This window comes from Harpia harpyja, chromosome Z (assembly GCF_026419915.1).
Source record: "Harpia harpyja isolate bHarHar1 chromosome Z, bHarHar1 primary haplotype, whole genome shotgun sequence".
Lineage (NCBI taxonomy): Eukaryota > Metazoa > Chordata > Aves > Accipitriformes > Accipitridae > Harpia > Harpia harpyja.
Genome location: NC_068969.1, coordinates 82,183,986 through 82,202,573, shown reverse-complemented (window position 1 = coordinate 82,202,573; position 18,588 = coordinate 82,183,986). Strand labels below are relative to the sequence as shown.

At 39.6% G+C, this 18,588-nt stretch overlaps 1 protein-coding gene across 17 annotated transcripts in view; it reads right to left on the bottom strand.

The window, feature by feature from the left end:
- Positions 1-18,588, bottom strand: part of MPDZ (multiple PDZ domain crumbs cell polarity complex component) — a 95,510-nt gene that overhangs the window by 67,930 nt on the left and 8,992 nt on the right. For all 17 annotated transcript variants that reach the window (XM_052776296.1, XM_052776295.1, XM_052776294.1 and 14 more), the window contains exons 4-9: positions 12,731-12,952; positions 11,638-11,777; positions 9,369-9,582; positions 7,301-7,429; positions 5,285-5,488; positions 1,577-1,691 (exon numbers count right to left, since the gene is read on the bottom strand). In XM_052776296.1, the coding sequence (XP_052632256.1) occupies positions 1,577-1,691; positions 5,285-5,488; positions 7,301-7,429; positions 9,369-9,582; positions 11,638-11,777; positions 12,731-12,952 (1,024 nt within the window). The remainder of the gene's footprint in view (positions 1-1,576; positions 1,692-5,284; positions 5,489-7,300; positions 7,430-9,368; positions 9,583-11,637; positions 11,778-12,730; positions 12,953-18,588) is intronic.

The window sequence follows — 18,588 nt, the reverse complement described above, 5'->3', positions numbered from 1 at the left end:
TGTATCAGAAATCTTAACAGAACTTAGTTTCTCTCAACAAAAGATCTAACTGTAAATGAATACATTTGATGGGAAGATAATCCACTACAAAATGGGGTTTAACAGCTATCAAGACACCCCAGTGCCTTTGCAGACCTGAAACTCACCTTTTACTGGGCCTCAATATGACAAAAGTTAGCAGGAAGGAGGGCTAAATCTGTTTTGCTCTAATGACTATATTCAGCTTAGGAAGAATAAGACTACAAATATATTTAAGTCACAATATCAACAATTTTTTTCCGTTTTTTCTTAAATTGTAGTTTTCTCAGGTTTTGTGAATAATTAAATGGCTGGTCTTACTAACTTCCAAGTGGTTTTATATCCTGTAAGAGCTGTATGGTAACATGACGAGTTGCTATTTGTCATTCATGAAAGATTCAGCCACAGATCTTGTTGTCCAGTAGTTTTACTGCTGCTTCTCTGACAGCAAAGTTGTTCTTTAACTAAGTGCTAAGTCACAAAATTAAGTGAGATGCCCAATTAGAGTGAGATGCCCAATTAGTTCCTAAGGCAAGAATAGTTTCTAATGCAGTTACATGCAGCATGATAATTTAAAATCAAAGACTGGTGATACTCCAACACTAAATCAGTTAAAATATACTATCAGATCTATCATGTGTTCTACAATTTAATTTGCCTTTTGAAGATTCAACTGGAAGCTGCTAAAGAGTGGACTTACACAAACTGTGACCACCCTATCCTATGGAACAGATAGTTAAAATTTAGTCCAGCTTCTGAAAGCCAACACATTACATCTATAAACCTCTAATAACGTGGGATATTTCTATCCATACGTTTTTCTAACAATATATACATGGGTAAAAGTCAAACCAACAGCTCTTTGAGAAGTTTTACAACACATTCAACAACTGTCCCTTCCTAGAGTATTGCATTTGCCTAATTCCCCCTAGGGAGGGCTAACAGAGTTTTGGACCATTTTTCTGAAAAATGTAGTGGAAATTACGAAGTAAAAATACACAACTGTACATGAACACTGTTGCATTTATTTATTTAAACAAACATTTATTGGCTGCAACAGCCCAGAGGTCAACAAACATTTATTCTATCCAGAAGTCACTAAGGCATTCTTGATCTGCCAGCAGTACTCTACACATTGTTTTTAAAATAGTAACAATACTTCCTAAAACTACTCAGAATACTAATGTATTATCTTGCAAGAGTCTTTTAAAAATGAAAATGTAATTTAAAAAGCCCAGCTAGTTCTAACAAAAATGGCTCAATCTATTTTAGAATTGTTTTGCAAAAACATGTAAGCACAAGCTTTAGCCAAGAGTAAATATAAAAATTGATTTAAAAATGCTGAGGTGGGATTTTATAATAAAACTAATTGCTTCTAATTTGAATGTCCTTCTCACAAGAGGAACACAACTCCTTTTTCTTTACAAAATTTAAAAAGATTTTAGATAGTCAAGGTGGGTTTTAGAGATGCTATACCGAAACTAAAATTAAGTCTTTAATGCACATACACTACAGCATGCAACAGATTGTACAGTAAACTGCAGGAATCAATCATTACCTGACGTTTTGTCTCCAATGTAACCAGCAATAGTTATTCCTAATCCCTGGTTGTTTTTAGTGAGTTCAACATTAAATTTCTCCCCATCTTCAGAGCTACCAACAGAAGCATCTGCCTAATAAGGAAAGCGTGATTAGAAAGGAAGCTTTTTTATATTTAAAGATCCACCACATTCTTTGATGTCATTAACATGTAAAATTAGACACAAATGTAAAAAAGAAAGTACCAACTTTGCTTCTGCTCTTATTTGGTGTTCAGCAGAGAAACTAGACGTAGGTAACATTCCTCACTGTAAAGCAATGCACGTCATGCCCTCCCCACCACATCACCCCTGGGATATTACCCTCTAACCTTTAAAATAATAATTTGATGACTAAAATGACTGGTGAAATTTGTACAAATTAAACAATGAGGCTCTTGCACAGTAAGTTACACAAACCATGCTTAAACGTTAGACTATGTAGCTTGCTGCCCTTCTGGGACCTCCTCAGAACCAGCTTTAGACTACTGTATCATTAAAAAGAAGAAAAAAACCCCCACACTATATTTTGTATTCTTTTTGTTTAAATTCCTCTTCAATAACTGTAGCTATTTTTTTCCTATGCATGCCAAGTTTAAAACATAATAAAAGCTATTACTAATGAGGCAATCACATTTCTAATTTGGAAAAACTTAAAAATTCTGTTTTAAAAAGTAGCAATTATACTTCCAGCTAATTAAAAAATTACAATCTCTGCTAATGTCTACTACAACCCTCTCAATTTCAATAACAAAGAATTTTGGGGGTAATGAATTCATATCTTTCTTGTTAATGAATGTATATTACATATTAAAATCCCATTTCAACAATATTGCTTTTGTATTAAAAGAAAAAAAAAAAACTTATAAAACTTCATTTCAACTTAAAAAAAAATTTTTTTTAATTTTTCATCTTTCAGCGGTCTAAAGCAGATAGTTACTAGACACTTCCACAGCTGATATGTATCAGTATATGATTACATATACAAGGCTTCAATTTCATTGTATTTATATGGACATCAATATTTATGCAAATATTTAAAATGGGAATTCACAGATATAGTACAAATCTATCAAGATCCTGCTATACTCCTATTTTATTCTGTCTCTTCTTCATGACAAATAACAGCTAGTATTTTTTAAAGTGCCAATATGGCAAACAGACAGATACTAACTAAACTCAGTTTAACTAGATGAGTATGCATGTGCCAAAAAAAAAGACAACTTCAGGAGAGCTATGATGCTACTTGCCAAAAGAGAATCTGACTTCAGTTCTTAATCTGAACAACTCCACCCAAAACCACAATCAAACACAAGAAAAATAAATTTCTACTGCTTTAACTACATCTCTGCTTAATAATTCAGGATTACTTTGGCCACAGTTAATGCCACTAAAAAACAGCTCCAATTTCTATAACCTCATGAATTTTACAGGATAGACATCTACAGGGGACAGGATGAAAAGTGCCTGTTTTGGAAAGCTATTCTGCTATCACTAATAACTTCAAGAGCATCATGAAGTCTTCACCCACTCTGTATTTGTCAGAAGAAATTAACAAACCAAACTGTTTCCAACATCACCTTCACTCCAGACGCAAATTAATGAGGCTTGCAGCACCATTAACTGGGTGCTCCCTCCAAGAATGAGACTTCATGCAGGCAGCAGTCTGAAAATAGCCTGCCTCCTGCCAGGAGTAACGCACCAGGAACAAGGTATTGAAAAGGATGAAAATGGAGACAAAGGTGGCAAAAAGTTAAATTTTGCCACTTGGCGGCTTTGAGCTATTTCCTCAGTACTAGAAATCCTATACATCCTGCAGCTGCAGATATGGCCTTCAACACTGCAAAATATAACCTCAGAAAGCCAAATACTGAAGACATATACACAGATGAAATTATCAAATTTGACTTCTCTTTTGAGACTGCTGCTTTTCAGATGAGTAATATTCGGGCTAAACACTGATCCCATTATCTAAAATACAGCCAAATACAGCACTCTGAGTGCTGTAGAGACACAGAAGTACCAGTCTGTTTTTCCTCTTAGATGCTCAGAAGACTCCATGTCAAGATTAACTTTCTTTGCCTTATAGCCACAAAAAAGGTGATGAATATACGTTTGTTTTCCGCAGGTACCACTACAATCAACAGAGGCAAAATAACAGTAATCATGCAAAAATTACTAAGGCTTTTTTTCTTCCAAAGTGACCTATCTGAAATGTAATTTGTAATTGGAAAGAAAATATCTACAAAAACAACAGGAAAAATTAAAACAAGAAATTCTTTGTAAGGCATAAATTCTATCTAGTTGTAGGCTCAAAAACAAACACCTTTTTCTTCTGTCATTTACTTACTCTACGTATTCACATTTAAATGTATCTGGTCATAACTGTATGTGACAAAACACTACTGTTCCTGTCTCCCATGAAACCAGCCTTTGCTGCAAACATGTAAATGACCTATTTTGTAGAGGTTTTGAGCTGACAGGACATGATAATATTTACAGCATTTTTTAAGTGGCTGACAGTTATAGAGGAGTAACAGCACAGAGAGTACATTCATCAGCAGGGGAATAAGGGTAGCAGCTGGCTGACTTTTTTTGGAAGATGTCTAGCAAATGAGCAATGCCAGGTAATGTAGGAAAGAAGCAGCATCTGTGTGCTGGTTGGCACAGGAAGGAATTGTCTGATGGATAGCTGCAATGATATGGAAATAAGAAATGTTCCTGGAGAGGAGAAGGACAGGCAGGCAGAGAAATACTACACAGCCAGCTTGCTCTGTCTGAAGAAAAGACTGCATGGCTTCAGTTGTTCCGAATGTATTACTGCAGAATCACAAGCAACCCAGAACCAGACGTTATTCAGATCATACTTAGGGAACTCCTAAGCCTTGATCCCAAAAGGCTTCAAGCATATAGTTCCTTGCATTCTGGACTCATGACATTTAAATTCTCCCAGACTGTCAGCTGAGAACACTGCTACTGGGAAGGAAAATCCTGGCTTTTGAGAACATAAGCGTGAAAGACATTGCCGTGGTTTAACCCCAGCCAGCAACTAAGCACCACACAGCCGCTCACACACTTCCCCCACACACAGTGGGATGGGGGAGACAATCAGAAGGAAAAAGGTAAAACTCGTGGGCTGAGATAAGAACAGTTTAATAGAACAGAAAGGAATAAAGTAATAATGATATTAATAACAATAATAAAATGACAATAATAATTAAAGGATTGGAATATACAAAACAAGTGATGCACAATGCAATTGCTCACCACTCACCATCTGATGCCCAGTTAGTCCCAGAGCAGCAATCCCCCCCAGGCCAACTCCCCCCAGTTTATATACTAGGCATGACGTCACGTGGTATGGAATATTCCTTTCACTAGTTTGGGTCAGCTGTCCCAGCTGTGTTCCCTCCCAACTTCTTGTGCCCCTCCAGCCTTCTTGCTGGCTGGGCATGAGAAGCTGAAAAATCCTTGACTTAATATAAAAACTACTTAGCAACAACTGAAAACATCAGCGTGTTATCAACATTCTTCTCATACTGAATCCAAAACATAACACTATACCAGCTACTAGAAAGAAAATTAACTCTATCCCAGCCGAAACCAGGACAGACATTCAAATAGCAGCTGAAAGAAAAGGAAGTTTGAAGTAAGTTTGCTGTGAGTTAAGTATATTCACTGTTGCTTACCTGTTTCTCTGGTGTGGAGGTGGGTACTGGTGTACCTGGAGGGACTGCTGGTAGAGGTAGCTCCTCAATAGGACCTCTTGCAATCACCAGTTTTACTCGATTTCCACACTGCCTCAGAACTTGTGCCACCTGCTCACTGCTCATTCCAGCTAGGTCCGTATCACCAATTTTCAAAATGTGGTCTCCACTACACAATCTCCCATGCTGGAGGAAGAATGATGAAAAAAATCTACTAACATCCTGCCATTTTTCCCACGTATCATACAATTAGAAAAAGACTACCTAGCTTTAGTCACTTTTAAGACATACGAATCAGGTGACTTTTTGGGGTGCCAAGTCAATAACCTGATAACATGCAGAAGAAAAGTAGGTTGCCTAATGGCACACTAATTTTACTAGAAATTTCCCCAGAAATATCCAGGACATCCTTTTTCAAGCAATCAGTCACGCGAGCACAGAAAAAAATGCATATAGTTATGGCTACTACCTACTGGTATTTACCAACTGCATAGAGATTACAGAAGTTCAGGTTTCATTTCCAAACACACTTCCAAAAGACAGCATACAAACGTATATACAGCTTTGCACTTCCGTTTAAAAACTGGCCCTCAGGATTAACTGTAACTTCAAAATAAAATACTTTTCTCCGTTACTGTGATCCAGTTATTTATATTGCTTTCCACTGGTTTACTCTCCATGATTTACCTTTAATCAGTAAAAAAGCTCCACATGAATTTAGCCCTGTCGTGGTTTAACCCCAGCCAGCAACTAAACACCACGCAGCCGCTCACTCACTCCCCCCCCACCCAGTGGGATGGGGGAGAAAATCGGGAAAAGAAGCAAAACCCGTGGGTTGAGATAAGAACGGTTTAATAGAACAGAAAAGAAGAAACTAATAATGATAATGATAACACTAATAAAATGACAACAGCAATAATAAAAGGATTGGAATGTACAAATGATGCACAGTACAATTGCTCACCACCCGCTGACCGACACCCAGCCAGTCCCCGAGCAGCGATTCCCCACCCCCACCTCCCAGTTCCTATACTAGATGGGACGTCACATGGTATGGAATACACTGTTGGCCACTTTGGGTCAGCTGCCCTGGCTGTGTCCTGTGCCAACTTCTTGTGCCCCTCCAGCTTTCTCGCTGGCTGGGCATGAGAAGCTGAAGAATCCTTGACTTTAGTCTAAACACTACTGAGCAACAACTGAAAACATCAGTGTTATCAACATTCTTCGCATACTGAACTCAAAACATAGCACTGTACCAGCTACTAGGAAGACAGTTAACTCTACCCCAGCTGAAACTAGGACAAGCCCATATGAAAAGTACTTAAGGAGACAGGTCTGTAAAAGGAACCCATCTACCTGCTCATGGAAAGAGTGCAGCAGTAAACCCTATCCATGCATCTCCAGGCCCTGTTATCAGGCCACCACTTCTGTGGCTGGAAGACTGACCAGTCTCTCTGTCTATTCAATCCTTGACCATCACTAACACAGCCCCAGATACTTGTCGAATGGAGAAGCTATAAATGAGCTATTATCACCAAATGCAGTTCACTTGACCTCTTCAGGCAGAAGCAGAGCTCATGTCCTGAAGCAGACACATGAAGGCACATGCCTGCTCCAAGCTTCAGTTAAGCCCAGTAGATAGAAGCAGATGCTTTTCTCAGCTGTCAGGGCAAAGCAAGTAAGTGTTTGGTGTGCGTCCCCACCCTTGGATTACAACCAGTACATTCATGAAAGAATCAGGAGTCTAAATGCATCTACACCAAACACGTATAATCTAAACAGGTTTGAAAATGTGATTTAGAGCCTAATGCAGCTTTTGCATTCAAACGCACAGATCCCCTGCACTGAACACACCTTTACTGAGGATAAATTTCACCACTCGCTCTCTCTTTTTTACACTTATGAGGAAAAAAGCTACCACTAAGTAGCATGATTATAAAAGTAAAGAGTAACTCCACACCTTACTGAACAGCAAACAGAAAAATAAGTTGAATTTACCTGATCAGCCACCCCTCCCGGGAGGATGGTTTTAACAATCACTCCAGTTGTCTTTCCTCCCACTATCCCAAATCCCAGACCTGAGCCATCGTTTACCAACTCTATGGTCTCCACGTGCTGCCAGTGAACCTAAAAGGAATAAATATAAGCTTGCAAATGATTAAAATAAGGACACACGTATTAAAACTTGCAAAATATTTTCTCTTATTTCTTGGGTATGTTTTTGAACAAAGGAAGGTGGGAGGAAGGTGGAAATGTGGGCCCTTTCTAACAGTTACTATTAGGTATAAGATTACATAATATTCAAGCAATAAATTGCTCATTCCGTAACAGTTGGAATTTCTCTGGTACAAACCAGAGCTGGGTAATGGGTCAGACCTTTAAAGAACTTGCAGAATGAATTTAAGAAGCAACCTACAACTGTCCACCTCCATGCCCCATTTTGGTCAGTGAGAAAAATAATGCTGGTAGGAAATCTCACAGGACTGTAAATTAAAACCTTCAGGTAAGTGCATGTTCACATCGGCTATTGTAACAAAGCACAGCAGGAAGCGTAAACCCAATTCAGATGTTAAGGCTGAAAGCAACACCAGTATCACAAGGTAGGCATTAGCAGAACTGCCCCCTCTGTAATAAACAGATTTCTGGGTTGTCTGATGTCAACAGCACTGGAAAGAAGTAGCTCTGACGGCAGGCTTCCTGTTCTGACAGGAGCAAAACTCCCCTGAAAGAAAGGCGAACGCTAGCTCGCTCACATGTGGCGGTACTGACGGGACGACTGGAAGCTCCTGATATTGTTTCTCCTGAAGAACAACCCACACCGTAAACTCATCTGAAATTTAAAACCGCAGCTGGTCCTCCACCAACTAGGATCTTGAAAACAAGCAGTTATTCTGGAATAATCAAGGTACTGCAAATTCAAAGCCCTGTAGTACCTGTTTGGGAATCCGCAGTCTTAACATTAATCAATGATGATCAAGCAAAGCCTGAAGGAAAAAGAATGGCTCTAGATAAGCTGCCTTCCCCCAGCATTTGAAAGTGAAGGGAACACAAGGACTGGGAAAGGCATGCATAAAAAAACAGAAGGAGTTGTAGCAGGTTTGAAAGGAACATTTTTTGAAGCAAGGGAAGCTGTTCGGAGAATATGGAGGCAACCACACAGAGAAAGAAGTGTGTCTGTCACAAGAATACTGGAAGAGAGCAGGCCTCTCCTATGTGCTGACAGGAAACGTTAGGCCAATCAGCCAACAGAAAAAAAGAATAATTCTGAAATTTCTTCACTAAAAGTCTTATGCTAATGATTAAAATAAACACTAAAATAGCTGCTTTTTCCAGACTGATTGCTCTGTATACTTCTGATTATCGACTCCCTTAAAGAACAGCCACAGATGACTGAACAGAGAAACCTACAGAAACTGAAGATAGGCCGTTTCATACCAGGCCATTACATGAATAAGATACCAGGAAGAGAAAGTGCAGTTAATATCACCATATTTCTGAGCTATGTTCTCTACACCTAGATGTGCAAAAGCTTTCAAAGGAAAGGAAATGTAGCAGAGCTGTTTTATGGGGGTCCTAAAGAATGTCCCTACACATGGCATTTTGATGGCTCTCTCTTGGTGTTTTACTTGAGTCTCACCGCTAACAGACAACAGAGAAACAAACAGAGAAGCACCCATCCAGCTGGTGGTGCAGATCAGATTGCAATGCCTCAAAAATTTCTGTTTGCCCAAGCAGAAGGCGAAGAGGAAAAAAGATCCCATTTACTGCTACCTCAAAATAAAGCTTCATGTAGTAAGGTAAACATGCTGTATTTGCATTGGTGGATACAGAGACTTTGGCAGACGGGAAGAAGGAATATGTCCAAGATCAAGATGCCCCCGCAGCAACCTTGACTATTTTCTACTCTTTGCATAGGAAAATGTGCAACAAAGATAAACAGAAGAAAAAACTCAACAACTGTGAAAGAAATGTACATATAAGTTACAAAAAAAAGTCTCAAAATACTAGATGCAGTAAACGCATACATGCCCAGAACTGAATACACAGATGTTTGGGGTATACTCACCGGGTTGGAATGGGCTGAAACTGTGCTAGCAGCAGATGGAGACCGGGAAACTACAGGACTGATGAGCTGAGGGAAAGTGCCCCTGGCCACAACTAGCTGGACATTATCTTTTGCTTTCTGTAGGATGCTGATAGCCTGTTGATGTGTAATTGTCTGATCAAGGGCTTGTCCGTTAATAGCAAGGATTTGGTCTGCTTCCTTCAGCTTTCCATCTCTGCCACGTATGGGTAAACGGGGAAGGGGGACGACAAAATAAACAAACAAGAAAAACCAAAGAAGTGTTGCCACAGAAATTACAGTATTTTGACAATTTTCCAGTATTTTTAATAACCTGTTCTCTATTCCCCCCACTTTTTAATCTCTCCCTGCAGTTTTGCTGAAAGGAGCTGATGCGGCACCCTGGTGATTGCTTCCTTTGAAGCTAATCCCACTGCCACTCTCCCCTGGCTACTACCCCCTAGCTAGCTTTCTTCTCCCTGGACCCCCATGCGAGACTAAGCACATTAGATCTCAGTCGCTCCCAACTATAGCCTGGGAACTTATGTTTATTCTTGACTTTGAGCCTCTTGCTTAACAGACCAAGTGCTCCACTTTTTGTTCAGTGCGCCCACTCTGAATATTCATCAAACCATGGAGTGGAACACACTTTCATCAAGATGTTATGGAAACAAATTTTGTTTTGCACAAAACCAGGGGAAAAAAAAGAAGAAAAAAAGAATGGGAGGCAGAGAGAGAAACAGGAAAACAATGATAAAACAGATCTCTTTTAAAGGAGTGGAAAAAAGCCCTTAACAAATTAAAAAATAACTCTTCACTTTCTGACAAAAGGAAGCACTACTGTAAAATTACATACTGAGCCCCGCCCCAGATTTACTTTAAAGAAGTGTATGAAGCCTACACAGATGAGTTACCCTCTGCCTCCTCCACTGCTTCTATTGCTTCTGCAACAAACCAGCAAAAACTCTGGGATCTTGCCTTTGACATCCCAAAGTGGCAATGCTTTGAAAACAAAGGGCAGCAACAAAAACAAGGATCCCTATTACACCAGCTTTTGTGAATACCTACAGTGTAGAAGCCAAGGTACTCAACAGCATTCAGGAAAAACACTATTTAGCTTCAACCCATAGTATTTCAATTGTGAATTTGAACTGTTTTTCAGAGTGCTCTTGAAGACTTATTACGGCCAGGGTCTTTCTGATTTATGAGCCCTGTAGCAGTTGTTGAATGTTTCTCTTCTCATCAGTGAATCAGGCAGGCCCTGATTCAGTAAAGATAGGTCTCAACTCCATGGAATAAGAGAAGTAAAAGCAAAGACTTCTTGAAGGGGAAGAGGGTGGAAAAAGAAAAAAAAAAAAAAAGAAAGTAGAATTTAGGCAGATTAAAAAATAATGTAATGACATAAAGCATGTCACTTTTCATAACTGATTTAACTCTGTAGGCCACACTCTGCCCTCTGTTAAAAGGACAGTGTTCAGACCACAAATCATCAGAACACTTCTCCCTACAGCACAGTGAGAAATAGCACCGAGATGACTTAGCCACCTCACACAACATACAGAGTACACCACGAAACAGCTCTGGCCAGGATCCTGATCAGCAAATCCACAAACAGTGATACACCCCACCAGACCGCAGCGAACCAGTGCTGCTGCCATTCACCACTGAGTTAATTTGCTCCCTCAGGCTGTTCTTACAGCAGAAATCCATTTCTCTCAGCGCTACTTGTGGAATCAGGACTAGAGTCTAAAACAAACTTTCAGCAAGCTATTATTATTGCTGAGTTTCTGGTAATACCAGCTGAACATCTCTTTTTAAGAGTCCAACAACTTTAGATCAAGCCTTGCATGCTGGGTTTCACACCTGCTCAGTGCGACCCTACCTAACAAACAACCCTGCTAGTTACAAGCAATTTTTTTTGCACCAAATTTTTTGGGGGTCCATTCAAGGATGGCAAAATCTGTATTTCAGCTTTAAAAGCCATGACACAGAACAGTAACCTCCCCATTTTCCCTGTTGGAAAGGGGATATTATGAACAAATCACAGAGAAACTACATCTGTAGTTTCTAGAAATTCAGAACAGATCATATGCTGCCCTGTTCTGTCATTACATAAATTGTAGTGATAAGTAATTTTAAATCTGCTATGATGTATGGCTTAGAACATGAGAGAAACATGCCCTTGTACCACAAAAACAACAGCAGTAACACAAGTAAATTGCAGTGTCATGTTAACACTTGGCACAGTAAAATATTCCAGTAGTACTCTTACCTATGTGCCACACTTCCCTCCTGGATTTCTTGCACAAATATTCCTAGTTCTCCCCTGTTTTCACTCTTGAGTCCCACAACACTGAAGCCCAGACCACCACTTAATGGTTTAATAAGCTCAATGGTCTCAACAAGACGACCCTGTTCAGTAGAAGAAAAAAAAAGGGTACAAATGTTAAAAATGTTGAATAGCAGCACTAATGAATGTGGTAAACAACTTGGAAATGAGTTTCTAATTTGACGGCTACAGCTGGACAAGGCTATACCAGCTAATAACTGAAACATAGTTGTTCACTTCCAATTTCTTGCTATCATACAGAAAAGTGACAATATTAAAGATTTGAGAAATAAAGATTATTACAGTCCAGAAGAGGAAATCGGGAAACAACAACTAAATATGCAGAGTTTAGGCTTAGTAGTGACTCAACTAGGATGTATGTGTGTATAAAATTTTAGAGGGTACAGGCCAACTCTCAAGCAGAACTAGAAAAAGGATGAATTTCAGAAAGAGGAAAAAAGCAGGACCATGCAAAAGGCTCTCCAGGAGAACAGCAGGAGACTACCCCTATCTGGCTCTATTACAGGTTAATTAGAAAAATGCTAGAATATATGCCTGGCCATTCCCAGCTCCATTCACTGAAGGGACTCATACACCATTTCTGCCTACCACAGGAAAGCAGTAAGACTACAGAACAATGCGTAGCAAGGCCAAAAAGGAATTTTCCATCTTATTTCCAATCAAGTCACAGAACTAGCTTTCATTAGTTATGCATACAAGAGCATGCTCTGACAAAGCATTTCCCTCATGCACAGCACGGCAGTCCTACAATGAGCATGGAAATATAATGGCATGCTGAAAGGCACACTGCCCAGCCAAGGACAATAACTCAGCAGTGACAATGTCAAGGCTACTTTTCCAACTGTTTTCTCATTTACCAATTGTTCCTCAAATTAAAAGCTTGGTTTTGTTTTACATAGCAAGTGAGCTCTGGTTTGCTTAATAACTCAAATTGCTTTTAAATAAACATACATATATTTTCATCTTCTACACAATCAGTGATCCACATTTCATGGTTACCAGATGACATGCCTACCTGGGACATATTTCTGATCAGCTGCTCAAAGTCATCACTAGAAGACTTCCCATTAACCTGAGGAGTAATGGATCTCATTGATGCTTCTAGCACATTAGCTGGGCTGCCATTCTGGTGAGCCAACAAATATGGCTCATTATGTGGCAAGGACCCCACGTTCACACCATGATGGAGAAGCTGAGGGAATTCACCAGTGGAATGTACAGAAGGTGTAATATTCACCTGTAAAAGATTGATGGCGACACAGATTTATAGACACAGCAGAAACCTCCTCCTTACCCAAAAGCATCATGATAGGCCAATTGCTTGTTAAAAACATCTGAAATCCCAACTTGCAATTTTAAAAAGACATCTTAAAAAGAAAAATTATCTTTGATATTTATTATTGAAGTTGTGAATTATCTGCATAAAACATGAAAGAAACTGATGAAAATAATCTAAAATTCTTTTCCATACTCTGCCTAAAATTCTTTTGATTGTATCAGCATAGCAGCTTGAAGTACTCCAACACAATGGTAAAGGTAAGCAAGTATGAACAAGATTTCTCTACAGTACCAGTATTTTTTAAAATGGATTTACCAATTATTTTACAAGAAAACTAAAAAAAAAGCATGTGTATTTTGATGAAAAAAGAAAGAAACCTCACCAGCTACATAGGAAACAAATTTCACTGGTCAGGGTTTCTGCATCACTATGCACTACAGCTGCCAATGCGACTCTCTACATATGCTAGAATTAAATAGAGAATTACTGAACAAGTCTTAAAATTACCAGGCTGATCTGAAAAACACAGTCATACCTTTACACAGACAGCCTTGCCAATACCATTCTGTTAGAGCAGAAAAGAAAATAAGAAAATTCTCTGCTTTGCCCAGCCATAGTAATTTACCTATTTTCAAGCAGGTCTCTGCCAACTAATCTAATGAATGGCTGGTGGTGATATAAAGCTCAGGTGAAGCAGGAGCCTTCATTTGGCTTGTTGTCCCACTTGCCTGTTGACTGTCAACAGGCACTGTTTTACTCCACATCGATCCGGTTCATACTTGCCTGGCACACTAACCACAATTTAGGACAATATTGCAGCAGAATACTTTTCATAGTTGTACAGTGCAAATTTTCTAGCATTCTGCACCACAATACAAAAGACTGGGATTCCCCTTCATTGAAGCCTTATTTTTAAACTTCAAGTATCAACAAAAAATTTCAAAACGTTAAATGTATTCTAAAATGTCTAATGGACCAGTCTCAACTGTTTAAGCATGCTACTTCCATTAAGTTTATCATATCATTCTCCCAACAGTTCAGTCATTAAAAGGTCAGTATTGTTCTCCATCACACAATTCTTTCTCATCTGGGTGCTTTAGGAAAATACAATAGAACAAACATCATTTGTTGAACACCTTATGTGCCTGGGAAGACCCTCCAGTTACAGAAAAGATATCACAAGACGGCAGTGGAAAGAAAAGTCCTCAACAGCACTTAGCCTGCTCTGCCATAGAAAACTGGAAAGAGGAAAGACAGGATGTTTGCAACTCAGTGATTTCCATCACACAGCGATTACGTTCTGCTGTCCGTATTTGTGAGGAATCACTTGGGTTATGTTTCAAACAAATCATAATGCCCAAAATGTGCACACATGCACTTTCTTTAATCACATACAGTCATTTCAGCAAGCCTGTAAGGCACAGGTAGATAAGCCTTGTTTCACAGTTCATTGCATGTAACAACACCCAGAGACATAATCAAATTCTGCCGTTCCATGAATGCAAGATTTCCCCTTACATTATATACATGGATTAGAAACTAATAAAGTCTATGCCATACTGCATTTCTTATCTGCATGAGTCCATATAATAGGTTAATTCACTTCCACCTTCCCAATGTCATCCATTTCAATGTATAAAAGTGTATCACTGAACTTGGTCAATTAACATGCTTCATTTCTTGTTCTCCTCCACCTTCAAATCTTCTTATATCTTCTGCTGTCACATTCCTTCCCGCAAAAAAACTGTCATGGGTCAAATTACTATTCCTAAAAGTATCTAACACCACTGTAATTAGCCGGTCTTGCACTGCTTCTATTTAAAAACATTTCACATTTCCACAGCAACACAAGGCTGCCTAATAGCATATGAGATGCAAACCCAAACTACTTCTCAAGGCCATAGTATATGGGTCTGATATCACAAATGTTAGTAAGTCATGGATATATGTTCATTTTCTAAATTGCAGTGTTCATTGTAGAAAACAGCACTCAACTGCTCTTCCTGCTGAAGGTTACCATCCTCAGAGCTTGCTTGGTGAAAGGAGTCACTAAAGAACTCACCAACTGCTCAGGTAAAGCCAGCAGGGTTAGCCTAAACAAGCAACAGCATAATATGAGCAAAATCTACTGATTTTGCCCAATGTAGATTACTGAGAGCTCACATAACCTCTTCGGTGCAGCCTTTGGAGTGGTAACCTCAAACTAAGTAGGCAAGCCTCAGCAGCTGAGAGTACTAATGACTCCAGCGAATCTGATTAAACCTGGAAAAAAATATATGAAATGCCTTCAATTTCATTTAGCACCATTCTAAGCACAGCATTACTCTGTCTTGTGACCCTTTTAACGCGGCAGGAGCTTCCTGAGGTTTTGTCCTTCGGGATGGCAGAAGGGGAAGGGTCACTGATATTACTGATAGTCCTATATAACTCAACCATGCATGAATTCCCTGCTTTGAATGGAGTGTGCAGTCATCTTCCAAGACAAAAAAGGGCAAAGAAGGAAAATTCCACAATAATGCTAAGAGCAAAATTTGAGACTATATACAGAAAGCTAGAACCTCTTTTGCTTTACAAAGAAAGAGCCATGCAGGCGAAAAAAAGAACAGTAACAGACTTTTAAGGCACAGAAACTGACTAGGTAAGGAACCCTTGCCATGCCCATCCCACTGTCTACTTCCCTTCTACCTTCCTTCATGAATTTCACTGAAGTTTTTTGCATGTTACCACACAGTGTGCAGACTGCTAACACAGAGACAATCCCAATCTGTGAAACCTCTTTCTGGATAAAAAGCCAATGTCTCTTCCTGTATCCAGAACACTCCTTTACACAGAAATGTGTAGGGAGCAAGTTGCAACACTGGAAAAATGACGTAATGCACACAAAATAGATCAAGCAAGCCACAGTAATCCTAAGACACCACATTTTTTGAATAGTATGAATGATACAAGTGGTGTTTATATCATGATATTGTTTTTCTTTAATATACACTTCCCTGTATGCACAAACAGCAAAGAAAAAAAATGAAGCTACACATCAAAAATAAAAGGTTGTTGAGTATGACACATTGCCCTTATGCTAAATTGTATTATATGCCTTCTCTGAATCTAAAATACTTCTTGTGCCACTCAATATCCCATACAGCACAACCTTCAGTATGCAGAGGAGTTCTGTGTCCATCCTGTGCTATGTTCTACATATGTTCTGCTAGTATTGTTTAACAGAAGATTGCTTTATGCAGCTCATTGACTGTTTGTAATGTTCAAACAGCAGGCTAGCCATGACAGGCATATTAACTTCCACCTGAACATGTGCCCAGTATCGCCATTTTCCTCTCTAGGTAAGTTTGAAGGAGTTCTTCAATTAAGATACAACAGTCTCCTTAGGGATTTGCATGCTTCTCTCTGGTAGAAAACTCACACATCCCCATGCTAAAATAGAAGTAGCACCAGGCCGATTCATATTTTAGTTTTACATTGTATGTTTTCATAGACCAAATCCTGTTCAAATTGGCGATATAGTGCCCACCTTCTCACTCTGACATTTCATCCCTTCTGCATACTTGTATGAGCTGGGACACTACTGCAAACATACAGGAATTGACTGACCACTCCCATTCCTTCTGCCTTCCAAACCAGAAGATCGAAGTTGTTCATGTTTTTCTAAGACATTTTGCATAACTAATTAACGCTATTATTCTGAAGACACTGGATAGTTTTTATTTGCGTGATGGTTGAAACCACTGAAAAGGAGTGCTGCATACTATATACAGCAGGAAAAAGCAAAAATGACCCTCCAATCCACACCAGTTTAACTAGAACTTTAAAAAGCTTCACCTCAAATCTTCAGTACAACTGTGATTACAGCACAGCTACAATGCAGTATCAACCACCACCTCTTCAATAGCAATTGATAGCAACACCTCATTTTCATCACACTTTTTTTAAACAAACACAGCTACACGTTCAGTGGAGGATGAGCTTAACACAGGAAGCCTACCTCACATAAAGTGGCTTCTGACTTGTGAAACTCCAAGAAAAAAACAAAACTCTAAGAAAAATGTCAAATTGTTAACAGAATAAAGTTTTGTGTACGTGTGTGCGCAAAAAACTTAAATTTCAGAATGTCTCCTCTCCTGAAACACACATGCACTCTTACACTTGAAAAACATTTGTTTTATAATGACATTTATAATGATCCTAAAGGTAGAAGTTCAGAATCCCCAGACAAATTACAAGCAGAAATGTGACGACCACTCTCTTCCTTGTCGTCCCCCTCCCCAAAATACAGGCTTACAGCATGTAAAAGTTGAGAAGAACTGGTTTATATTCTTGCTAACCACAGAAGTATAGGTCATTCCAGGGGGAGCAATAAACCACAAGTGGAAATCTCAAGAAGATGATGCTCTTGTGGTTGCATGAAATATTTTTCATAACATATAAATTGCACTACTTTGCAGTAATAAAATCACCATAAATCCATCAAGAAGTAGCTTTATAGCACTGTGATTGTGTAAGTACCGTATGAAAGAATATTGCTTTGTTTTATAATTTGGCTTATGCTAATTTTCCTTGATTGGCTTTCTCCTTACTGTATGTAACTTCGGCAATGTGGACATAATTTGGCATAAGACAAAAAGAAAAATTCACAAATACCACTGAGTATGATAAAACTTACGTTACAGTTGCACAGATGGACACTAAACGCAATCAAATAGTGCTTACATGCAGTTGCTCAAAATATGTTTTTAACAAAAAGGGAGCTACTCAAGCCATGTCTGCAGTGTATCAATACTTAAAGCAATGTAATCAGCATTGCTAGGTCTCAACCTGAATAAGAAGAAATTCTCAGTGTTTCTGCACTCCAGCCATTGAGCCCCGGCCCTTGGAGACCCCAAGAAGCACAGGGCAGTACTTCAGCTGACTGCAAGCATCCTGAGTGGCAAAAAGGTCAGCTGCAGCAGCGACCACACTTGAAGTGACGAAGCGCAAGCCAGCCGCCATGCAAGCCCTGCAGGGAGCCAGCAGCGAGGACAGCACTGCCCAGTGCCCTGCCTTGCCCTGTCCGGCGTTCCCCACAGGCATGCTGCCTGTGCCACAGCGAAAGCCCCGGGGAACCTCAGGAACAGGCACTGGCACTGGCTCCAGCACCGCTCCAGCACCGCCCTGCTGGCCGCTCCTTTATGTCTCCGTCCTCAGGGCGGATGAAGCATATCCCAAATCAGCATCTGTTATAAGCATTTTGCTTCAAAACACAGAGCAAACGGCGTTGTTGCAGAAAGGGGTTCAGGATAAGAATTAAAGGTCTCCTCTATTTGTGCAAACCACAAAATTAAGCGAGTGTTCACAGGCGGTATGAAAAGACACAGTTTCTCCACTTCCTCCCGACATCCACTCTAGTGCTGACACCCAGCTACTCCATGCAACCCAGTATGTTCTGCGCTGCAGGGGGACTCTTCCCCACTACTGCACTGCAAACAAAAAACTATGATCAAACTCGAAAGCAGAAAAAATCTGAGGAATGCAGCCCAGCCAAGGGAAGCGTATTTTGTTCTGGCACAGCCCTGAGGGGAGTGGAGATGGCAGGAGGAGGGGAG